Source organism: Camelina sativa, chromosome 9, assembly GCF_000633955.1.
Source record: "Camelina sativa cultivar DH55 chromosome 9, Cs, whole genome shotgun sequence".
NCBI classification, from domain to species: Eukaryota; Viridiplantae; Streptophyta; class Magnoliopsida; order Brassicales; family Brassicaceae; genus Camelina; species Camelina sativa.
This window is the reverse complement of record NC_025693.1, coordinates 6,505,487-6,529,916: the sequence shown is the minus strand read 5'-3', so window position 1 is coordinate 6,529,916 and position 24,430 is coordinate 6,505,487. Positions and strand designations below refer to the sequence as shown.

Sequence of the window (24,430 nt, the reverse complement as noted above, 5' to 3'; positions counted from 1 at the left end):
CGACCCATAAACCTTTGTAAAACACCCAATGTGCTAAGCTTTCTTCGATCTAAATCCAATTGAATTTCTATATTTACAAATCAAAAACAAATTCAACCAAAAGCAACTCTAAAGTGAAGTAACGCACCTGCATTTTGAAGAACAACTTGATGCAACTTGATTTGGTGAAGAACGACAGCAGTAGGAGCTCCAACGACGGAAGAATCGCCGGCGGCTGGGTTGAGAGAGGTCAGGTGAGTTTCTCGGGTCGAAAGAAGCTGGGTTTGAGAGTTTTTGTTTTTTTTTATTTAAAAAAATTAATCTAATTCAGTAAAACAAAAAGGGTAAAATCGTCTCATCGAGTATTATTGAATAAGGTGGGGGTATGAAGAATAGAGAGGGAGATAGGAGATTTGTCAAAAAAATTTAAGGACTTCTGAGACGTTTACTCTTCTGGACTTCCACGTCTTGTTACGGAAAAACTCACCCAAGGTGGACTTGTGAATGGAAAAAACTCACAACTTCAAAGTACAATTGGGTACGGAAAATTATTTCATGAAAATAGAGATTCACAAATTCAAAATTTTAGTGGACAAGAAAACATAATAATAAGGTTGCGGATCGCTTAGCAAAAGAACCGTTAATGCCTCTTACAAGCTTTGTAACTTATTTTTATGCTCCTTCCTTCATTGTAAACATCCTCTCTATGAAGATAGCTATCTAATTAATCAATTAAAGCTGTTAAAAGAAAAAGAAACAAAAATAATTAGGAGAATATGTAGTTCCATAGCTAAGGGAATAGTTTCTAATCTACACACGACCCTACTCTATAACACAATTATTTTGACAAGAATTTAACATTCACAGTAAAGTAGATAGATATCATTTACCAAAACAAAATAAAGTATGAAATACTTGTCACTTTATAAACTAATGATGTCCATCCATAAAAATCAAAATTTTGTCTTCTTTTGCATTACATGTCCTAAATCCATTATTTTCGTAAACAACCATCAAGTGCACACTAAAGAACACTAAACCTGTCAAATCTTAATTCAACAAAATATCTCCAACTATATATATTTACATCAAAACCTCCACCCAAATTATAAAGGAAAAAAAAATATATATATACAACAGCATATGATAAATGAACATGATCAAAACATAGTTTAAGATGTGTTTATTAAAAAATTACCCATCTACATCTTTGTATATATAAACTATGAGATATTTCCTTTAATTTATTAGATACGAATATGTAAAAGACAAAAACAAAAAAAAACACTAATTTATGTCCGGATAGATCCAAAGTAATATTGGATCATCAGAACGGTGGGAAAGATTTGCCGTAACGATTAATGTTAGAGAAAAGTCCAACAAGATCTTGCTTGTACGGCAAATATGATTTTCTCTTGTCTTCTTCTTTCATCGCTTTATTCCTCAGATAAAACTTCTCATGTGCTGATACCGCCGTAACTACTTTCTCCTTCTTCTTCTTCTCCGAAGTCTTCTTCGTAGATTCGTCTACTACTGGATTCAAGAATTTGAGCGAGTGTTTACCATCGCTTTTACTTCTCTTGAGAAGGTCTCTCAAACGCCACCGTTTCGTTGACCATGACGATGTAGAAGAAGAGCCTGTAGATTTGCTTTTTCTGCATCCTCCGCTTGGTGACATCTCCGCCGTGGATCTCGCCGGTGTCCACGGACAATAGATCTCGCTTGGAATCTCGTCGAACTCATCCTCATCCTCGTCGTCGTCGTCGTCAGAGGAGGATGAATACGTTTCTTCCTGCGGTGGTTGCTCGTTGCGTTCACGGAGGAACAGATCCTTCAACGGAATTATAACGGCTTTCTCCTCTGGCAATGTTTCGCCGGAGATTAGATTCTGGTTAAAAACAGGGAAAACGAGTCCACCGTCGTCGGGAGAAGACGTCGCCGCCGCAGCCGCCAACGAAAACTCGAATTCTTCGTCTGATTTCTCTCTGTAACAAACTCGTTCGGCGATCTCCGCTAGTCGATCGCCGGAATAAGTACTGAAGCTAGGTGAAAACGACGCCGTGTAAGCGCTAGAATCATCGTATTGCTCCATTGGAATCGGATTGTTACAGTTGACAAATGAAAAGAGCGTGAGAAAGAAGAGAGAGAGAGAGAGAGAGAGAGGTTTTTGATGGAGTTTTGCTTTAATGGAGTTTTTGGTCCTTTTTGTCTAGTTGTGTAAATTAGCCGTATATATAGGAGGAAGTAGTTGGGGCACATGGAAATGGCAATTTCAGTAAATAACTGAGTGAAAGTGTTTTTTTTTTTTTTAATGTTGTGACTCATTTGTTGTGTTAAAGAGATGAGATGATGGAAGAAGAAGCATAACGTGGAGTTTCTAGAAGCGAATCCCGCTACTTGATCCATAAGTTTTGGTGTATATGAGATTTTTTTTATGTTTCTTTAATGTATTTTCAAATCAGTTTTGACAATGATATATTTCAGCCAACTAATGTTGGTTACATACAATTTATTAAAATATCTGGACCCATATTAGTACTGAAAAATAATGACCGAAAGTTTTACATAAAAGCAATATTGTGTATACAACCAAACTCAAACTAAACTGAAAAATCTGAGTCCGAGCTATATGAATAGTAGTTATAAAATTTGAATGGAGTTAATTTTTTTTTTTCTGAACCGAACCGAACCGAAAGCTAAATTTTATTAAATTTGGGAAAAAATTTGGTTTCCCATAACACTAAACCAAATCCAATTCAAACTCAACGATACCTATCCAAACGGTCATCAAAGCTGAACAAATATTAAATTTTCATGTGTACCTAAATTACAGAAATCCGACAAATTTAGTGTTGAAATTGATCCGTAAACCGAATGCCCATATGTGTAAATGAGTGCTCGAAACATGCTAATCAGTCTATTTTCTGTTTTATTTAATGATATGTTTGTTCTATTTCATTTAATGATTTCAGGTTTCATTTGATGTTTATTTAATTACTATCTTATCATTTATTATTGGCTAAATTATGTAAAATACAAAATAAATAATTGGCAGAATTCATTTGGTAATTTAGTTATGTAAAATGGCAGAAACCATTGATTAGTTGGCAGAAAATTAGATGTGTTTCATTCAGATAAAACTGTAGTGTTAAGTGGGAAATTGGGCTAACTTTTAATTATAGCATGTGCATATATGCAGGGAAAGAAAAAATTAGTGTCAAAAATTCTTTGAAAGAGAAAAGATGCAGACTTTTTAGCTAAAAGATTAGTTTCATAAAGACCGTCCGTCACCGTTGTACATATATAGAAATATATATATATTAATCATAATGTTTTATGGATATTTCGTTTTCATAATAAACAGAGGACAAATATATTAAGATGCATACATCATCGATCACGTCTAATTAGTTCAACAGCCATTTTTAAGTTAACATTTTCAATGTTTTATATGATTAATTTGTTGAAATCTTCATATTCTTGTGTGATGTATGTGTGTGATGCAAAGTTGAATTGTAGTCCAAGCACTCTAAAAATATAAAAGGAAAATGCATACGTAATTGCTGACAAATGCAATAGAACGAACTCATGAATCATGGCTGATGCGTTCATTCTAATATTTTTGTTTCATTTTTGTTATAATAATGTATTGTAATCTTAGCTTCTCGAAAACGAACGTTCGAATTCGAATCATTTCATTTTTCTAACCCACCACAATAATATATCATCGATAGAGCAATAAATACGATAATGTTATAAGAATTTTTTTCTCACATGGGCACATATACGTACAATCTGTATATACGTATAATAATACTTCTAGAAGTCGTTATCACATTTCTTGACGAAGTCTTGTGAGCGAAGTAAATGAGACTTGCAAATCGCTATCAAAATCAAATCAACAATTTTTTACATTTATTTTCTTCCACCATTAAGACCAAATCGTCACATTATCCGGATTCAGTGTTATACAATTCTATAATGTTTGATTTAAATATTGTTTTGCGTAGTTGTATAAAAATCAAAATGTTATTAAACATACCACACATTAAGAAAGCCGAGGAAACAGTATCTCTAGAACTTGTGAGTTGTCATAGTATATATGAAAAATAATAACCAAATTGATCATTGAAAACTAGATTCACACCATGATATGATTTAACAAGTTAGAACAAATACTTGGTTCATAAACCAATTATATTGCCTTCATGCACAATTAACAAACTCGTGCTTGAGCATGCATTAAGTAATTAATTAACTGATCATCAAAACATTTATTTGCATTGCCTTTATTATTCAGCGTCTGATATATAGCATACTAATGAATTAACATCACATGCGAATAACACATTTCTTCAAATCAAGCACCTACACCTTATAGCTCTTAATCCATATTTTGTGGATATCCAAAAAATATACCTATTACGGATAGTGTCAAATATTTGTGTTGTACTTATCGTCCTAGTGTGATAAGGTTTAGGTTCCGATATATTAGCACATTGAAATTATCATGTATTGAATTCCTCATGTATAAATACCACATTATGGTTAATCAATAAAGCAAGTCAGTTTAATATCTAATTCTATATGGTATTAGAGCTGAATTTTTAACAAAATCTTTTCCTTGTTCTAAAAGTGTTGATAGTTTCGACTTCTCTTGCGTGCCAAGAAAACAATGTCTACCACCGGAGAACAACAGTCTAGTTCGTCCGGAGCCCTTGTCTCAACGTCGTCGTCAACGACGGTGTCACAATACACTCTGTCCAGTTCCGACAACCCGGGTACGGTGATCTCCTCTGTTCTGTTGAACGGAGAAAATTACAATGAGTGGTCTGAAGAGATGTTGAATGCTCTCCAAGCCAAGCGAAAAACTGGTTTCATTGATGGGTCTATCACGAAACCTTCAAACGATGATCTTAACTTCGAAAATTGGAAGACGGTAAATTCAATGATTGTAGGTTGGATTCAAGCCTCGATCGAGCCCAAGGTGAAATCAACTGTTATGTTTATCTCCGATGCTAATCTTTTGTGGGATGAACTGCGACAACGGTTTTCAGTCAGTAACAACGTTCGTGTTCATCATATCAAGGCTCCGCTTGCCTCATGCCGTCAAGAGGTACAGGCGGTGATCGACTATTATGGCAAGCTGTGTAACCTTTGAGATGAGCTGAAAAATTATCAAGCAAGTGCAGTATTTCCTCATGGTTCACTCATGTCTGCACTAGTCAAAGAACGAGACGATGAAAAGTTTCATCAATTTGTCATGGGACTTGATGATTCACGTTTTGGTGGGATTTGTACAAGTCTGATTAATATGGATCCACTCCCGTCTCTCGGTGTTGCCTACTCCAAAGTAATACGCGAAAAACAGAGACTTGCTTCTTCACGACATCAGGAACAACGGCAGAAGGCTGTGGGTTTTGTCACACGTCGCGAGTTGGTTTCTCCATCCATAGCCACTGAGAATCAACCTGTGAATCATGTGGAGTCCACTATTGTCAGGTCTCGTCCTGTGCTGTGCTCACAATGTGGTCGTACGGGACATGAAAAGAAGGACTGTTGGTCTCTAGTTGGTTTCCCTGACTGATGGACAGATCATAATGGTGTTGTTCGTGGCTCTGGTGGTCGTGGTTGCGGTGGTCGAGGCGCTGGACGTGGCAGAGGACAGATAGCTACAGCATATGCAACAAGTTCCAATCCTTCAGCGCTTCCAGAATTCACACTAGACCAGCTTCGTGCCCTGTCTCAACTACTTCAAGAAAGAACCTCTACTAATAGTTCTGGTAAGCCAAAGTTTGGCGATATTATCCTTGATACATGGGCGTCCCATCATATGACTGGGAACCTTACATCCTTGACTAACGTTGGTCCTATTTCACCTTGTTCGGTGGGTTTTGCGGATGGTAGCAAAACAATGGCCTTAAGTATGAGAGAATTTCCTCTTTCGGAGAAAATTTCCTTGACTAATGTTCTCTATGTCCCAACCTTGAACTGCACTTTGATCTATGTCTCTAAAATTGTGAAGCAAACTAAGTGCATGACCACCTTTACTGATACTATTTGTGTTTTGCAGGACCGTTTTTCGAGGACTTTGATTGGAAGAGGTGAAGAACGTGATGGGGTTTACTATCTGACGGATGTTGCAACTGCAAAGATTCACACAGTTAATGTCTCTTCTGATCAAGCTTTGTGGCATCAACGGTTTGGTCATCCAAGTTCTTCGGTGCTTTCGGTTTTGCCTATGGTTTTTGTTTCTGGTTCTTCTAATAGTTCTTTGTCTTGTGACGTATGTTTTCGAGCTAAGCAAATTAGAGAAGTTTTTCCTGATAGAATCAATAAAGCTTCAGATTGTTTTTCTTTAATTCATTGTGATGTGTGGGGACCGTATCGTGTTCCTTCTTCTTGCGGTGCAATTTATTTCTTGACCATTGTTGACGATTTCTCAAGATCAGTATGGACATATCTATTGCTTGAGAAATCGGAAGTGCGTACTGTTCTTACTAATTTTCTAGCTTACACTGAAAAATAGTTTGGCATGATAGTCAAGACAGTTTGTAGTGACAATGGGACAGCATTTATGTGTCTTTCCTCCTATTTCCAGCAGCAAGGCATTGTTCATCAAACCTCTTATGTCGGTACTCCGCAGCAAAATGGACGTGTTGAGAGGAAACACCGACACATACTTAATGTCGCCCGCACGTTATTATTCCAGGCAAGCTTACCGATTAAGTTTTGGGGAGAGGCTGTTATGATCGCTGCATATTTGATTAATCGCACTCCCACACCTCTTCATAACAATCGTTCACCATACGAAGTACTCCATGGCACCAAACCTGCTTATGATCAGTTGCGTGTCTTTGGCTCGGCTTGCTACACACATCAGTTATCTCGTGACAAGGACAAGTTTGGATCTCAAAGTCGCCTTTGCGTGTTTGTTGGTTATCCTTTTGGCCAAAAAGGTTGGAATGTTTTTGATATGGAGGAAAACAAGTTTCTGATTTCATGTGATGTGATTTTTTGAGAGGATGTGTTTCCTTCTGCGGAGAAAATTGTAGAGGTGTCTTCTTCTCCGGCCCTTTCTGCTCCTCTCGTGACTGATTCTGATTGGTGTCTCCCTATGGTTGTACCAGACAGGGGGAGTACTGGGACTCCTACTCCTGTTGCGTGTGAAGATCATAATGTCTCCTCTGTTTTACCATCGAGTGTGCCGGTTGCTTCTTGACCAAGCAAGCCGGTTGTGGAACCTGTCGTTCCTTCTGTATCACCTGGTGCTTCGGTTCCAACTCCGGCAGTTCCGGAGTCGTCCATTCCAGGTTCTTGTGTTGTCCCCACACCAATGGTTCCAGTTTCTACACCGTCGACTGCAGTAGTTCAGCCACCACCTTGCCCTGGCAAGCGTCAAGTTCGACAGTCAGTTCGTCTCAAAGATTATGTGTTGTATAACACTACTGCTGATCTCGACACCCATCACGCTCTTTCGTCCTCTGTTTCTCAGTCCTCGTCTTCGGTCCAAGGTAATTCTTTGTCCCCTCTGACAGATTATATACCAGATGCTTCCTTTTCCACAGGACATCGTGCTTATTTGGCTGCCATATCCGCCGCTCCTAAACCTCGAAATTTCAAAGAAGCGGTACATATTAAAGTGTGGAACGATGCAATGACTACAGAGGTGGATGCTCTTGAATTCAAGAAGACGTGGGATGTCACGGATCTTCCACCTGGTAAAGTTGCGATTGACTCTCAATGGGTGTACAAGACTAAGTATCAGGCTGATGGTTCTCTCGAACATTACAAGGCCCGTCTCGTTGTATGTGGGAATAAACAGGTTGAAGGGGAAGACTATCATGAAAAGTTTGCCCCTGTTGTGAAAATGACCACTGTACGGACCCTCCTCCGGCTTGTTGCTGCAAATAATTGGGAGGTGTTTCAGATGGACGTTAATAACGCCTTCCTTCATGGTGATCTTGAGGAGGAGGTTTATATGAAATTGCCACCAGGTTTCCAACACTCTCATCCTGGCAAGGTTTGTCGTCTAAAGAAATTGTTGTATGGGCTGAAACAGGCTCCTCGGTGTTGTTTCAAGAAGCTTTCTGATGCGTTGCTTCGTTTTGGTTTCAAGCAAGCGTATGATGATTATTCTCTTTTCTCTTATACTCGTGGGAACATTGAAATCCGAGTGTTGATCTATGTTGATGATCTTGTTATTTGTGGCAATGATGGCTATATGGTGCAAAAGTTTAAAGACTACTTAGGGAAATGTTTCTCTATGAAGGATTTGGGGAGATTGAAATATTTTCTCGGCATCGAGGTTTCTCGCGGGTCGGAAGGTATTTTCTTGTCTCAACGCAAGTATGCGTTAGATATCGTTGTCGATACTGGCAGTCTTGCTTCCCGTCCTGTCGTCACTCTGCTCGAGCAGAATCACCATTTGGCCAATGATGATGGTCCGTTGTTAACTGATCCAACTCCATATCGTCGTTTGGTTGGATGGTTGTTGTATCTTATTCATAAGCGGCCTGAGTTGAGTTACTCAGTCCATGTTCTGTCTCAGTTTATGCAACATCCACGGGAGGCTCATTGGAGTGCAGTTTTGCGTGTGGTGCAGTTTTTAAAGGGTTCGCGGGGACAAGGGATCCTTCTTAAAGCTAACTCTGATTTGTCTCTTACAGTGTATTGCGAATTGGACTTGTCGTCTTGTCCCATCACTCGTCGGTCCATTAGTGTGTTTGTTGTGCTTCTTGGTGGTTCCCCAATCGCTTGGAAAACCAAGAAACAAAAGACCATCTCTCATTTTTCTGCTGAAGCAGAGTATCGTGCGATGTCTGTCGCTCTTCGTGAGATACAATGGCTTTGTAAGTTGTTAAAAGAGTTAGGTATCGAACAGTCTCAGCCTACTCGATTGTTTTGTGACAATAAGGCTGCTCTCCATATCGCACAAAATCTTGTGTTCCATGAGTGCACAAAGCATATCGAAAATGACTGTCATGCCGTTCGTGATGCGATCCGTGATGGTGTTCTTGTTACACAACATGTTGCGTCCCGCGAACAGCTTGCTGACATTTTAACGAAAGCTCTTGGTCGTCCACAGTTTCTCTACATCATATCCACGTTGGGTGTTCAAGACCCTTACTCTCCAACCTGAGGGGGAGTATTACGGATAGTGTCAAATATTTGTGTTGTACTTATCGTCCTAGTGTGATAAGGTTTAGGTTTCGATATATTAGCACATTGAGCTTATCATATCTTGAGTTCCTCATGTATAAATACCACATTATGGTTAATCAATAAAGCAAGTCAGTTTGATATCTAATTCTACAATACCCTTCAAGGTTCTTGTCTTCATATCGTCTTGATAATATACATGAACAAATTTTAAAATGTCAAACTTTTTTTATATACTAAGCAGCTTACTCTAAGCTACAGTAATTAAATTGATAGCATCGGACCAACCATATTATATTGTGCAAGTATCCAATCATAAGAGATTGTTTTGTTGGTTGTTTTTTTTTTTTTTGTCAACTGGAATTTTTATTCATCTACTTGTTGTGGAACCAAAGGTGAAATACAAAGCTAAAGCCGGCGGACGACATCGATGTCCCCAGAGTCAGTAAGCCGGCGGACAACATATATGTCCCCAGAGTCTAAAGATAGAACTACGAAACAAAAATTTTACAACCAAAAACAAAAGGAAACGATACCTTAAACTAAAAACAGAGGTAACCGGCAATAAAACCTAAAGAGAGACAAGAGAACAAAGAAAACAAAGCACCCTTCTTCTGAAGAACCAGCGAAAGAGATTTACCAAGGATGCCCATGGCCAAACAGAAGTAACATCTACCACCTCCTATCATGGTGAGAGCCAATCTCTCAAGACTTCATAATCGGCAAGCAACTCACTTCCGGACGTGATGACGACGTTGGTACGCCAATGAACGTCAAACTAAAGCCTTTCAAACGCAAACAGATCTCAACAGATCTCGAAAGCAAGTACAAGGAGTGAGGCCTAACTTCTCAAACAACACCAATCTCAACGAGAACGACGCAATACTCAAGATAGCTATCACAACACCGAACAACAGCAAGAAGGAGATAACTCGACAAACTTTGGAGACTACCATCATAATCAAACAAAACGAAACCTCTGCTTAGCAAGGGACAGATTCCCCAATCGAAGGTCAGAAAACTCTGCACACCATACTAAACTACTATATCTCTAGCAACTCGGAGAAGAAAATCGATCAGAACAAAAGCTTACCAGACTGAGGACAAAAACCAAGCAACAAGTTGGAGAAGGTCAAACAATGAGATCCTAGCTCATGCTGGATCTGACGAAAACAAATCTTCCATCCTCTGCCACCGCTGGGAAAGGGAGATCCACACTCTCTGAGAAGAAAGCGGGACTATTAACCCTTGACATGAAGAACCGTCGAGAACCGCAGCAAACTGAATTCACAATCGAAACACCAGAGTTAGCTAAGGCCGAAACTAGGACAAGAACACAATTAAAGAGAAGCTACATGGTCCTCTCACGGCTCCGGTGAAGAGCGCCGCTCACCGGAGAGGGCAAACTTAGATCTGAAAGTTTGGTCTGTGGCGGCTAGGGCGACTCGTCGAGAGAGAAAAGGAAAACAAGTCGTTCTATTGTTATTGTTGGTTGTTTATTTTCGTAACAACCATAATATTAGATTGTTAAAATAAATTATATCTGAATAAACATGTACTATTAATTTATAATAAATAAAAATACATAAAATAGGGAACTATTAATAATTTAATATTATGGTCCAACTTTATCCAAAAAAGTATAACTATAACTCTTTTTTCTTGTTAAATAACTAGAACTTATATAAAACAGTTATATTCTCTAGATAAATCGCATTGACAGGAATTCAAATTTCTGGAATTTTGCTCAGCTTACGGCTACGTTCGTACCGGAAGATGTGGCTATGATTTCTGCCTTACCGTTGCGCCAACCGGATAAACCGGATTTGTTGGGATGGCACTTTACCAAGTCTGGTAAATATTCGGTTAAATCAGGGTACCATGTTCTTCGCTCAAGTAGGACGAATCCTGCTGGGTCGAAAGTATTTGGGCCGGACATTGTCCCCCTTCAGGCTTTTGTGTGGCAAGTTTGATGTCCTCTGAAACTTCGCCACTTTTCGTGGCAAGTCCTTTCGGGTTGTATTGCGGTTACAGCTAATCTTCGGAAACGCGGACTGGGTTGTGATGCCGTGTGTGGTGTTCAGGAGGAGACGATTAATCATACCCTTTTTGAATGCCCACCATCTAGGCGGGTTTGGGCTCTGTCGCAATTCCCGACAATCCCGGGGGTTTTTCCTGCAAAATCTATTTTCACAAATATGGATTCTCTCTTTTGGCGATTCCCAAATATACCAATGCAGGAGGTCTTTCCCTGGATTCTCTGGTATATTTGGAAAGCGCGTAATGATAAAATTTTCATTAATCTGGATTCAAATCCCATTGCAATTTTGCGTCTAGCAGAGGATGAGGCAAAGGCTTGGGCTCTGGCTCAGACAGAGGATATGGTTTCCGCTTCGGATATGCCCTCGGTGGCTCCAATTGGTAGGAGGGGGGGGGGCTTGGGTTTTTCTCGTTCTCTCTCGAGTTATACTTGTTTTGTAGATGGTTCTTGGAAAGCTACAGATCTTTATGCGGGTAGAGGATGGTTTTGCACGTCGCCTTGGAGTGATGTCCCTACTATGGGTGCTGCCAATCGTCGCCGTAGTCTCTCCCCTCTCCATGCTGAGGTTGAAGCTCTGGTCTGGGCTATGCGATGCATGATTGGGGCGGATAACCAATCTATCGTCTTTCTCACCGACTACTCCGACTTAGTGAAGATGGTGTCTTCGCCTTCCGAGTGGCCAGCTTTTCAGCCTTATTTGGAGGACATACAGGCGGATAAAGAGGAGTTCACTTTCTTTTCTCTGGTCTACGTCCCCCGTTCACAGAATGGTAAAGCAGATAACCTTTCACGACGAGTTCGTACAGTTCCGCACCTAGTTACCTTTGTAAACAATGTTCCTTCGCATTGGCTTGTTTGAGGTTTCAGCTAATCTTTTTCTCTTGTTGACAAAAACAAAAAAATGGCATTGAACATCCTAAACATAGCTAACAAATTAAACACTCTCAAATATAAGTAGTCACACTACAATCTATATTTACAAAATCAGGAATAACAACGAACCTAAGTAGCGTAATGAATCAATTCCAAGAATCTCTTCTCGACAAATTTGCCCTAAGATGATGCAAGGTAAACTCAACTTGCACCGGAAGCTCGTCAGGAACCGCACTTGGAGCAGTCTCTGTCCGTTCTGTTCTCCTCTGTTCAACTATAATATCGTGGTACATTGGTCTGAACTTAATCTGAAACGCCCTGTAAGTGAAATACGGCAAGAGAGCAGAGAACGTCACAAGGAAAAGAGTGAGCCAACAGATCGGACTCGGTGCTGAAGTCTCGACGAAGACCTTATACGCGGTTGTGGAAAACGTTGGAGGAAGAGAACCGTAGATGACAAGAAACAGATACCAAACCCCGATGCTACCCCATATGAAGCAATGTTGGATCCAAGTGAAGTAGTTTATCGAAACCGCCATTTGGCAATTCACAGTCCATACCACGGAAGAGTACATTGTGACTCCAAGAACCGAGTAATCAACAACTTGGCCGTCCTTTCGAAAAGCTTGAGCCGCCATTGTGTTGATTGTGAGGAAGAAAATGATCATTGAGCTTATGATCCCATTCAACATCCAAACAAGGATCCGTTCCCAGTTGAATAATATGTTTTGAACTCCTTCTTGATACAACAACGGATACTGCGGCAAAAAAAGAAAGTAATGTGACTATTTCTACAATCTCGATCGAGGGAGAAAGAGAACCTTTACCTTGAGACAAAGACGAGCAGAGACATCTTGATCGAAGACTCCAAGAGCGATGACGGGAAGTGAAGTGAAGAAGACGTTGAAGCACGACATGTACCAATCGTTATAAGCTGGTTTTCCAGAGAAAGAAGCATAAGCTTCGTACCAAAACAGCGTGAACCCGAATGTGAGATTCTTGTAGAAGAAGTAACATATCTAAATATCACAAGAAAACAATCAGAAATAAGAATAAAGACTCTTTATAATTCTTGAAATGAGTTAGAGTTTTTAAAGCTTGTTACCATTAATGCGATTCGTCTATAACACCAATGGCCGTGAACAAGCAACAAACGTTCAAGAAACCGAAACTGAGCAATCGCAAAATCACTAGCCATCACTGCCTGTAACATAAAACTTCATGGCTTTAATAACCATCACATAGTAAAAAAAGAAGCTAAGTAAATTAGTAGTACCTGCATTCCTTCAGCACCACTGATACCAACTCCAATATCAGCTTCTTGAAGCATTCCAACATCATTTGCACCATCTCCAATGGCTAATGTTGTTCTACCTGTCCCGTTCTTTACCAATCTTGTAACCTAACATAAATGTATTTTCAATGCCTCTCAATCAGATTATTTCAATATGTGTAAAACACAGAACGAGAAGTGGAAAAGCGAATCTTACGAGAGCCTTTTGTTTTGGTGAAGACCGGCAACATATAACAGAGTTACATCGAATCGCAAGTTCCAAGAACTCTTTCTCCAGCTTTGTGTCTAATGCAAAAGTTAATGACTTTCCATCAATCACTAAACCAAACATTTCCGAGTTTTCTTTAGCTGAATCATCGGTCGCTGCAGCAGTTTGTAACATTCCTTCTCTTAACTGTTTCTTAATACTCTGAAATGAAGCCTAGTAACAAACAAAAGTAACAAATCACATCACATACAATTAAAATATAACTAAACGGGCAGAAACAAGAAAAACAAATTACCTTTGCAACAGCCTCTTTGTCTCCTTGTTTTTCCAAGGCTTCAATGTCAGATGAATCTAGAGTTATCAAAATCTTTTTCATACCTTCTCTTAAAAGACTACAAGCATATCTGTCAATAACAACACAACTTAGTACATTTTAATTTTCACAAGAGAATACTATATTAGAACTTAGAAGTCTGTAAATACCCAATATTTATTGCGGTTTCTGTCTTATCACCGGTTAAAACCCATATCTTGACTCCAGCCTGAGATAACTTTGCAATACAATCTGGAACCTGTTAACAAGAAAAATGCCAAAAAAAAAACAAATGATATGCTAAAGTAGCAGAAACTAAAACAATTAACCAATGTCATTTTGTTATACTTACACCTTTCTGCAGTTTGTCTTCCACTGCAGTAGAGCCAAGAAGAATCAAATCCTTCTCAATCTTATCAGCAGCTGCATCAATCAAAGCATCTCTATCTTCAGTAACCAAAGTTTTGGCATTCACAAACTCCTCTTCCCATACTCTGTACTCTTCTTCATCGATTTCTCTGTATGTAATCACCAATGTTCTTAGACCTGCCTCTGCATACTTCTTGATGTGTTCTTTTGTCTCTCTCTCATTTTTCCGTCCGTGTTTTGCAAGTCTTTCAAACATTACACTGAACACATGACAAATCAAGATAACAATATACATCTAGTAACTCATATAATATTTTCAAGACTATATAACTTTATCCAAATCAAGAAACCTGTCTGCGCCTTTTGAAAGCAACAACAACCGGTCTTCTGGATTCCGAACGATTACTGACATTCTTTTCCTTGAACTGCTGAACTCTAGAACATGAAGAAGCTCATATACTCTGAACATTCAACAAAAATAAATTCATTGACCACAGAAATGTTGTATTCTCATGTTAGAGAGATCAAGAACTGTGATATACCTGTCAACTTTTTCACCAGTCATATGGTCTATTTCATGCAAGGAGATACTAGTTTGAGACCTTGAAAAGAATTCAAATCCAAGCTCTCGAGAAGCAATGACAAAAGCCGCTTCATCAGGAGACTCAGCTTCATATGTAATCTCTCCAGTATCACTGTTCACATCAGGAATAGCAGTGTGGCAAATCGCCAAAACCCTAAAAAACTTCTGGATGAGTTCTGCATGCGGTTGAGTAATCCATTCCCCATCAACTATTCTCTCATCCCAGAAGTTAAAACCTTTAACAGACTTTGTCGAACTCGTTTTCTTCTTCTCCTTAATGGATAAAGAATCATCATCACCAACTTCTTCTTGAGGTATAAGACCTTTTTGTTTTCTCAAGGCCATTTCTACTTCCGTCATACCACGTCCATAAGCTGTTCCAGCAATCGAACATTTCACAAACTCCATTGAATTACAAGTCAGAGTACCTGTTTTGTCCGAGAGAATTGTATCGACTTGACCAAGTTCTTCATTTAGATTAGACGTTCTTGCACGAGCAGGCCTGTCTGTTTCCTCATGGTACATTTCTTGATCTTGGTTTATAAAAATACTCTGTAACACCTTCACAACCTCGATCGACACATACAATGATATCGGTATTAAGTAACCATACAGCATCAAAGCAGTCAAGAAATGAAAGAAAGAAGCAGCAACCGCTCTATTGGGATCATAGAAAACAGTAGTCTGATCAGGTCTTAGATACCATCTTCTTAGCTTCCCGTTATCACTCACACCTCTTCTCGTTGCAATCCCAAAGAACACAGATCCAGTAAACGCTATCACAATCAAGATACTGAAGAGAATGTAAATGATCTTGTCCATTTTTTTCTCAATCTTACTCCTCTTGGAAGGAGGATCAGTAGCATTCTGCATCACTTTAGTATCATGACCCGTGAAAACAACCACGCCGTGGACGTAATCTGTATTCTTCAGCTTTGAATCTCTCAATAGTATCTGTTGAGGAGATAAAGGATATTGCTTTCCTTCATAGTGAAGTGTTCCCACAAAGGAATAAAGATGCTCATTAGGATCCTCACATTTGATCACTGCTCTGAAGTTCTTGATTGAGTCTTCGTCCGATGTGATCTCCAACGCGTGCTTTAGCTTCAGATTAGTCTCTCCATCAAGATTCATGGTTTCAACATAACATATCCCATCTTCATAGCTAGATGAAAGAAGAAGAAGATCAGCTGGAAAGTATTCATCTTTATGAACTTTCACAAGATCACCAACTCGGAGATTTTTCCACTTCGTTTCTCCAAATGTTCTGTTTTTACCATAAACTTCAACTTTTCTATTGTTAGCTTCAACATCCTAAAAAAAACAAAAACACATTAAAAATCATCAAAACACATCATAATCTCAAAAACATCAAAGAAAAAAAAAAAAAAAGACATACTTGTTTCTTTCTCCTCAAATCTTCAACACCTTCTTTAACCATCGTGGCACCGATCACAAACAAGAGCGGTGCAAGAACGCTAGGAGCGGTAAAAGGAGCCAAAGGGCTAAAAGAAACGAAAGCAACAACGAGGAAATATATATTTGCAACTCTTCTAAACTGCTCAAAGAGAGACTTTGGGATGAAATTAGCAGCAGTATACTTAGTGGTTGATACATAATTCCCTTTGTAATTAAGATGAAGAGCCTCAGGGTTATAAGGATCATTACAGAACACAACTCTTGAGTAGCCTCTTGAACCAATCTGAGAATGATCTTCTCCAGAGGAAGGTTTAAAACACTTGAAAGAATATAATTTACTCAGTTTCATCCCTTTTCTCCTCTCTCCAGCCATAGATTAAGAACTTTAGCAATCAGGACATTTTTTTCTCAATCCCCAAAACTTCAAGAACAATCACTCAACAAGATCACAAAGCCATAAATGTAGTAGCTGAAGAGAACTAGCTTGAATTAAATTAGTGTGGATAAGGTAATCTAGAAGCTACACTAAACAGTAACAATCAATTCCAGAAAACCAAAAAAAAAAAAAAAAACAATTTATTATATTAAAAAGATCCCTTACTTGCAGAGAGAGGGGAAAAAAAAACTTAAATAAAGAAAAGAATGTATGTGTGTTCTTGCTGTGAGCAGAGCACTACTCAACTTTGCCTCTTTTGTAAGTAAACGACGAGAAGCATTGCCAAAATATTCTTTATTTATCTTCTTTTTTTAATTTCACTTTTTAAAGTTTTCAACATTTTTTCATCTGTATTTATCCTTTTTTCTTCTTTTTCTTGTGTAATTTTTTTTCCTCTGTTGTGTTTTGTCTTAACCGTACGGAGTTACTGAAGAGCTTATGACAGTTGTCGGTCTTGCACGAGTCCAACGTGAACATTGCGACACGTGCAGCAGTAGTGATAAATTATTGTGAAGAAAATGTAACTGTTATTGGATGTTGATTAGAGTCTCACCGTTTCCCAGCTATTTAAAGGAACTTTTTTGCTGATTAATTTATTTAATTTGTAAAACATGTCCTTGTCACAAATTCGGTTTGGTCCATCTTTTACGAGAAAAACACAAAAATACAAATAATATAGATGAAATGTAATATACCTCACGTAAGTTACTATTAGAGTAATAAAAGTGTAATTCTCAAATAAATAAAAGTAAAAATGTTTGTATTCATGGAATGTGTTTATGTAACACGGATTCTCACCTAACAATCTAACATACAGTCTACTCATCTTTACATAATAAACTTATTCGCTAATTAGTTTCTTTGAGGACAACACCACAAATATATTTAATTTACAACTTTAATTGTAACTTTTACATTATTGAAAGTAAAACCAAAATATAGTTTGAACTACCAAAAAAAAAATATTAAGATATTATAATATTGGTGGTTTAAGGTTATGTAATATGATCTCTTACTAGCAAAAAGTATGCATGTGCTTAGAGTTATGGAGACTGAAGACTAGTGTCTTTAGAAATGTCTTTAATTCATGTGAAAAAGTCAAAAACTAATAGACATATATGCATCTTCCAAATAATAAGTAACAAGAAAATATTATTTGATAATATAGTGTTAACTTTGAAATAACAAATCTAGAATTTCCTCATAATTTGTAATAGAATAATAATTAAAGACAGTGTTAACAAAAAAAATCTAGAATTCCAAACCTATCCTAATCTATAGTTACAAACTGTGCATCGTTTGTAAAATTTTAACACATGCTTTGTTTATTCTGAAAGAAAAAAAAAATACTAGATGAAACAAATTATAATGAAAGAATTAAAGGATACTTACCAACTAATTACGCTACATTTTCTAGCATTAGTGTGAAATTTATTTGGAAATGCAACGTTGGTTTTGGATATAGACTATAATCGTACCATTTTCTAGCTATCTCACGTTAAGGAAGTTTGCTGATTCATTTATACAATGAGACTAGTAGTTATCACAAATTTGGTTGGGTCTAGCATTTACGATGTTATAGTAAGTTTTAAAGCAAAGAAACAACAAAAAAAAAGCTAAAGAAAATAGTATATATTATTTTTTTTCCTACGGCCTCTTTTTTCCTAGAAACATTAAAGTGTCAATTCAAAAATAATACTATCGTAAGTTTAGTCCATACTATGTATGTAAACGTGATTTTACATATATAATCAAGTACAATTCTAATTTACTTTTAAATAAAACTACTCACACAAACTAAACTTAAGATTTGAAACTAAAAATGAGGTTAAGTAATATGGACTTCTCATTTTATTCTTCATTGAATTGTTTTAGATGCTGTATACTTGCTAAAATGATATTCACGGTCATCCTCAATTCTATTTTTAAACCACTTATGAGAAAACATGCATATAGCGTAATTAGATTTTAAGTTAATTTTTACAATTCATCTGTTGTATTATAAATTTATTTTATATGAATTAAAATAAAATGATCTAATACATTATCTATAAGTTCGCCTCCGGCCTTCATTATCGTTGGCACGGCTCAATATACGTAGATAAAATGCAATAGCTCACGCAAAGTTGCAATTCAAGCAATAAAGTCATAAAAAAAATGTATATCCGTCGTAAACCGAAGCTTAATAATCGATCGTTTCATCTTGACCATGTATATGTGCCTTTGATCGATTAGGAATATTCGTCCTTTAGATGGGAACATAATACGAAGAAGTTTCCTAGTAGATTCCTTGATCCATTAAATTAAGAAAACAGATTTGGGGATATTTTTTTTTTTGCTAAGAGATTTGGGGAGATTTGACTGACCTCAAAAACTGTTTTTGTTGTGTAATGACGAAAAATAAATGGAGGTGTTGAAATCTTGCAAATATACATCGAAATTCAGACAACCATGGAATATGAAGATTATCTGAATAAATTCAACACTTCAGAAGTTGATTTGGGTGGAGGGAGATAAACATGTAATTTGACATAGTTCAGTAACTTTTACTCCATCAGTTTCATTTGATTAGAAATGTTTAATCTGAACATAATTAGACCATCATTACCGGTTGAAATCATAAACGTTTCTCAAAAAAAAAAAATATTTTAATTGAAACATGTATATGCCAATAATAAGTGGCCATGTGTATAAATAGTGTATGAATTGTTTCTTCCGACAGCAACTTGAGTAACGCTTTCTCTTCTCTTTTGTCTTTTTAATAATTTTTATTATTTATTCACTAAAATTTTGGTAAAGCAACAATCTGAGTAACGATCGTTGGAGATGTCCTTAGCATCTAGAGTCTCACCATATACACAAATATTAAAAAAATACATTTTTCATTATTAATTGATAATTGAGATAAATACCAAATCAAAATATTAAAATGTTTTATAAAGATTAGGAGACAATATAATTTAATCTTTAGCCCATGTATGATAATAATCTAAAGGGAAATATAATTTAGACCATGTATGAAGTTTTTACAAAGATTAGGAGACAATATATTTTAGTTTTTTAGTTATATGATGTAAATAATCTCACCTAAAATATGATTGCACAACTTTTTCAAAAAAAAATTGACATACAACCACCAATCAAACCGCTTTCCTATTTAAAATACATACAAATCAAATATCTATTTTACCTTTAAAAATATTTTTACAACCATAACATTTTTAACCGTTAAGGTATGCTTTTTACCACTACTACCTACAAAATGTCTCTACGAACACATTAAGCATATTATATGTCTTTTTGCGTAGTTTTTTTTAACATTTAAATTGTTGACTCAGACAATATTTTCAATGAAAAAAAATTTATCATATCAAAATAAATTTTGATATATTTATAAAAAAAGTATAATACAAATATACTTGATTACAAAGTGTTTATAAAGGTTAAAAACTGAAAGAATATAAATATAACATAACTAAAAATCTTCCACTTTTGAATGAGACTAATATTTGCCTCATCCCTAAGGTTGATCTTCCGCAACGGATGGCGGAGTTCAGCCCTATTAGTTTATGTAATGTGAGTTACAAAATTATCTCGAAAGTATTGTGTTTCCGACTGAAGCGCTTGTTGCCTCTTTAGGTTTCAGAGACACAATCAGCCTTTGTGTCTGGTCGATTAATTACAGATAATATTCTTGTGGCTCAGAAGATGTTCCATGGGCTAAATACTAACCGTCGGTGTAATTCAGAGTTTTTTGCATTTAAAACAGATATGAGTAAGGCACATGATCGGGTTGAGTGAGATTTTTTGGAGGCAGTTCTGATTCGATTAGGGTTTGATAGGAAATGGATTTCGTGGATCATGTGGTGTGTTTCGTCAGTGACGTATCAAGTTCTTCTGAATGGCCAGCCCTGAGGTTTTATTAAACCATAGCGGGGATTACGCCAAGGGGATCCTTTGTCACCATACTTGTTTATACTCTGAAAGGGAGAAGAAATTAACGGGTATTACCATTGCCTCTAGTAGTCCTACTGTTTCGCATTTGTTATTCCCAGATGACAGCCTGTTTTTTTGTAAAGCAAAGGCGAATGAGTGTAGGACGGTAATGGATATAATCGGAAACTATGGTAAAGCCTCAGGACAAGAGGTTAATCTGGCTAAATCCTCTATCATGTTCGGTAAGAAGGTTCCTGATGATATACGATCCCAGTTGAAATCAGTTATTGGGATTTCTAAGGAGGGCGGTATGGGTTCTTATTTGGGTATTCCTGAGAGTCTGCAAGGGTCGAAAGCTAAGATTTTTAGCTACGTTAAGGATCGGATGGACGATCGAGTAAATGGATGGTATGCAAAGTGTTTATCGAAGGGTGGTAAGGAAATTATGATTAAATCGGTGGCTTTGGCACTCCCTACCCATGTGATGTCATGTTATAAGCTGCCACATGATTTGACGTCTAAACTAACGAGTGCTATCTCTACCTTCTCGTGGAAGTCTAATGATAAGGCACGAGGCATGCACTGGGTTGCTTGGGATAAATTATGTAAAGATAAATGTGAAGGGGGTCTAAGATTCCGAGCTTTGGAACAATTTAATGAAGCAATGTTGGTGATATATCATGGTTTTTATGGTTTTTAACCATGATATAAGGAGTCTTTTAGTGTCTTTTCATTTGTTTCTAGATTGTTTTTGAGTCTTTACAGGTTTTTAGCATGAAAGGAGCGAAATGGAGCAATTTGGATGATTCTGGAGCATTTAACCGAAGGAAATCAATTTGGAGTCTGATCCTATGAGGAGCATCGATCGACACCACACAAGAGAGCATCGATCGACACCCCTCTCTGCCGACTCAAGACCCAAGTTTTGGAAAATTTACAAAAGTTGCCCAAAGTCTTCCATATTTGCAACACAAGTCCCTGACGTGTTTTATGACATATAAATAGTATTTTTAGGTTTTCCAAACCATTAAGTTATCTTCTAGCAGTTTTTGAGAGAAAGGATATTGAGAGCTTTTGGGAGAGATAGATCTGAATTCTTTGTAGAGAGAAGATTTCTTGAACTCCCTCTTTTACTTTTTAATATCTATTGCATGTTATTCAGAAATATGATTTGTTATTCATTAAACATGTCTGAGTAATTTGCTTGTTAGGTTTAGGGTTTTTCATAGGGTTTTTATGATTTATTAGATCTGAGATTTTTAGGGTTCTTAATCTTTTATGATCTTCATCCTTGGTTGTTCTTCACAATAATTCTTGATTGATCACCTAGAATTGTTATCTTAGGGAAATAAATTGATATGAGAATATAATTGTTTTCCTGATTAAACCATTGATGAGCAGAATTTTTTCTTACAAAGAGATTTGAATTAATAATTCTGTGAACTTATCTAAACCTGTTCTTAAAGCTGATTTTTAACTTAGAATTTTACAAAGAGATTTGGATTTTCTGGTTTTAAATTAAGAATATAATTGTAGTGAGAACTGATTATTTTACCAAAAGTTTAGAATTCTATATCTGATCTTTATTGTTTGAACCTTAATTATTTTATTGATTTAATATTTCATAATTTCCTGAGAAATTCACTAGGTTTAACTCTTTTGATTTTCTGAATTCACAACACTTTCATTTAAATATTTGCATTGCTTTTATTTTAATTCAATTTAACTTGTTTAGCGTAATTTACAAAACTTTATAATATATTGTGTTTGATCTTGAATCTCTGTGGATTCGACCCCTAAGTACTGCAGTGATCTCTTGTTTGAGACAGTAGCTCTAGGGATTAATTTGAGCTTATCAAATTTTGGCGCCGTTGCCGGGGACTCTCTGATCTACCATTAGATTTAAGTTTTTAATTTTGTCTAAATTTTTCTTTTTATTTTCTACTTGCACGTTTTTATTTTTCTTCTCTTTGGTGTTTCAGGTGCATGCCTCCTAGACCTCACACAAGGAGCAACAAGTCTAGTCCTACTGTGAATTTGTCAAACCAAGAGTTGGGAAAAATTGAGCGTGAGAACAGAAAAGCAGCCAAGTCTCTGAAGATGGTTAATCCGATCATTCTTATGCGTGATAAGGATGGTGTTTTGAGGGATCAAGAGGGCCACTTGCGCAATGAGCAGGGCCAAAAGCTTGATGCTGAAGGAAACGTGATTGTTGAACCTGTTGTCAACGAGAAGGCTGTCGTGAACCAGCAAGCTGGTGTCCTTGATGATCCAGATCTTGGTGTCGATCGACACCAACCAGGTGGCATCGATCGACACCCACCTGCAGACGGACGTGGAGCTGCCAACCACGTCCAGAACCCAGTTCGAAGACAGGACCAAAACCGGGACTTGATCAGGACCATTGCTGACTACAACCAGGCTGATCTTGTGTATGAGAACCGGTCTGCTATTGTTCCTCCTCCATTCCAGGGAAATGAATTTGAGCTGAAGCCTGCTTACTTCCAGCTAGTTGGGCAGAGACCTTTCTCAAACCTGCCCCATGAGAAGCCTCTGGACCATATTGAGCACTTTGAGGATCTTGTGACCAGTATCAAGGCTAATGGAGTGACTGAGGACTTCATATTCTGCAAGCTCTTCCCATACTCACTTGCAGGAGAGGCATCTCAGTGGTTGAAGCAGTTGCCAGCTGGATCTCTGACAAACTGGCATGATATCAAGGTGGCTTTCCTCAACCATTTCTATGATGATGCAATGTCAGATGAGCTGAGAGTCAAGATCTCTTCATTCAAGTAAGGACATGATGAAGCTTTCAAGGCAGCTTGGGTGAGGTTCAAAGCTTATCAAAGGCTGTCCACACCATGGTTTTTCAAGGGTACAACTGTTGAGTATCTTCTTTAGAGGGTGTGATTGGAAGTATCAGTTAGCTTTGGATGCTGCAAGTCATGGGAACTTCAAGACAATATTTCCAGAAGATGCTGAAATTTTGATTGAGAATTTGGCAATAGCACTAAAAGAGCTGATGCTGAAAAAAAGAGACTGCATGAAGAGTTTGATTCAAACCAGCTAGATTCTGTTAATGCTAAGCTGGATTTAGTGCATAATCTTCTTGTAGGAAAGAAGTCAGTCCAATTTGCTGCTGATGTTGAGACATTTGAGCAAGAGTCAGAGAATATAGAGGAGAATGTTAACTATGTGTATGGAGCTGGGTATCAGGGACAGAGATTTGGTAATCAGCAAGGCAACAGGCCTTACAATGGTGACCAGAAGCAGCAACATAACAATGGCTATACAAGGACCTATGGGAACTCATCTTATCAGTCTCCACCTTCTAAGAATTCTTCAGAGAGTAGAATGGAAGCCATGCTTGAGCAGCTTTTGCAAGGACATGAGCATTTGACAGTGACATTCAATGGAAAGATTGACAATGTCTACACTGAGCTGAATGGGAAGATAGAAGCATTGAACATTCATGTCAAGAAGTTGGAAAATCAGGTTGTTCAGACTGTTGGGTCTGTTAAACGACAAGAGAGTTTTCTTCCTGGAAGAACTGAGTCAAACCCTAAACATGCTTGCAATGCCATATCTGTGAGGGATGAAGATGCTGTTGAAATTGCTTCTGCCGAACTGGGTGAAAAATCAACAAAATTTTTGGTTTCAGATGATGGTGTCGATCGACACCACCTGGGTGTCTGTCGACACTCCTCTCAGACGAACCCAGAAACTGCAAAATCTCAGGTTCCAGCTGTTGAAAGGGTTTACAAGCCTAAGGTTCCTTTTCCCAAGCCAAGAAAGTCTAAGCAGGAGATGGAGGAAG

General features: G+C 37.5%; 3 protein-coding genes and 1 long non-coding RNA gene across 4 annotated transcripts; 1 reads left to right on the top strand and 3 right to left on the bottom strand.

Moving 5' to 3' along the window:
- On the bottom strand, positions 1,108-2,379 carry LOC104710634. Its single transcript, XM_010427266.2, has one exon. The coding sequence runs from the start codon at positions 2,069-2,071 to the stop codon at positions 1,307-1,309; it is 765 nt and encodes a 254-aa protein (XP_010425568.1). The 5' UTR covers positions 2,072-2,379; the 3' UTR covers positions 1,108-1,306.
- LOC109126372 lies at positions 4,655-7,201 on the top strand. Its single transcript, XM_019229878.1, has 6 exons — positions 4,655-5,120; positions 5,172-5,513; positions 5,574-5,866; positions 6,053-6,265; positions 6,509-6,938; positions 7,035-7,201. The coding sequence occupies exons 1-6, from the start codon at positions 4,655-4,657 to the stop codon at positions 7,199-7,201; spliced, it is 1,911 nt and encodes a 636-aa protein (XP_019085423.1).
- Positions 9,538-10,666, bottom strand: LOC104710633. The gene is made up of 2 exons (XR_755041.2): positions 10,497-10,666; positions 9,538-10,422 (listed from the first exon to the last, which is right to left on the bottom strand). It is a non-coding gene; the product is annotated as an uncharacterized LOC104710633 (long non-coding RNA).
- Positions 12,106-16,927, bottom strand: LOC104710632 (probable phospholipid-transporting ATPase 8). Its single transcript, XM_010427265.2, has 11 exons — positions 16,222-16,927; positions 14,782-16,136; positions 14,590-14,700; positions 14,223-14,499; positions 14,041-14,129; positions 13,853-13,961; positions 13,546-13,770; positions 13,332-13,457; positions 13,161-13,259; positions 12,883-13,074; positions 12,106-12,813 (listed from the first exon to the last, which is right to left on the bottom strand). Exons 1-11 carry the CDS (start codon positions 16,612-16,614, stop codon positions 12,202-12,204), a joined length of 3,588 nt encoding a protein of 1,195 aa, XP_010425567.1. The 5' UTR covers positions 16,615-16,927; the 3' UTR covers positions 12,106-12,201.

What these genes read in the sequence shown, in the direction of transcription:
- LOC104710634 (XM_010427266.2), bottom strand. Translation starts at nt 2,071, where the DNA reads ATGGAGCAATACGATGATTCTAGCGCTTACACGGCGTCGTTTTCACCT.
- LOC109126372 (XM_019229878.1), top strand. Translation starts at nt 4,655, where the DNA reads ATGTCTACCACCGGAGAACAACAGTCTAGTTCGTCCGGAGCCCTTGTC. An exon ending in ATAGTTCTTTGTCTTGTGAC is followed by an intron (nt 6,266 to 6,508) that starts GTATGTTTTCGA and finishes ACTGAAAAATAG; the next exon opens with TTTGGCATGATAGTCAAGAC. An exon ending in TTATCCTTTTGGCCAAAAAG is followed by an intron (nt 6,939 to 7,034) that starts GTTGGAATGTTT and finishes AGAAAATTGTAG; the next exon opens with AGGTGTCTTCTTCTCCGGCC.
- LOC104710632 (XM_010427265.2), bottom strand. Translation starts at nt 16,614, where the DNA reads ATGGCTGGAGAGAGGAGAAAAGGGATGAAACTGAGTAAATTATATTCT. An exon ending in ACAAAGAGGCTGTTGCAAAG is followed by an intron (nt 13,771 to 13,852) that starts GTAATTTGTTTT and finishes GTTTGTTACTAG; the next exon opens with GCTTCATTTCAGAGTATTAA. An exon ending in CTGCTCGTCTTTGTCTCAAG is followed by an intron (nt 12,814 to 12,882) that starts GTAAAGGTTCTC and finishes TTTTTGCCGCAG; the next exon opens with TATCCGTTGTTGTATCAAGA.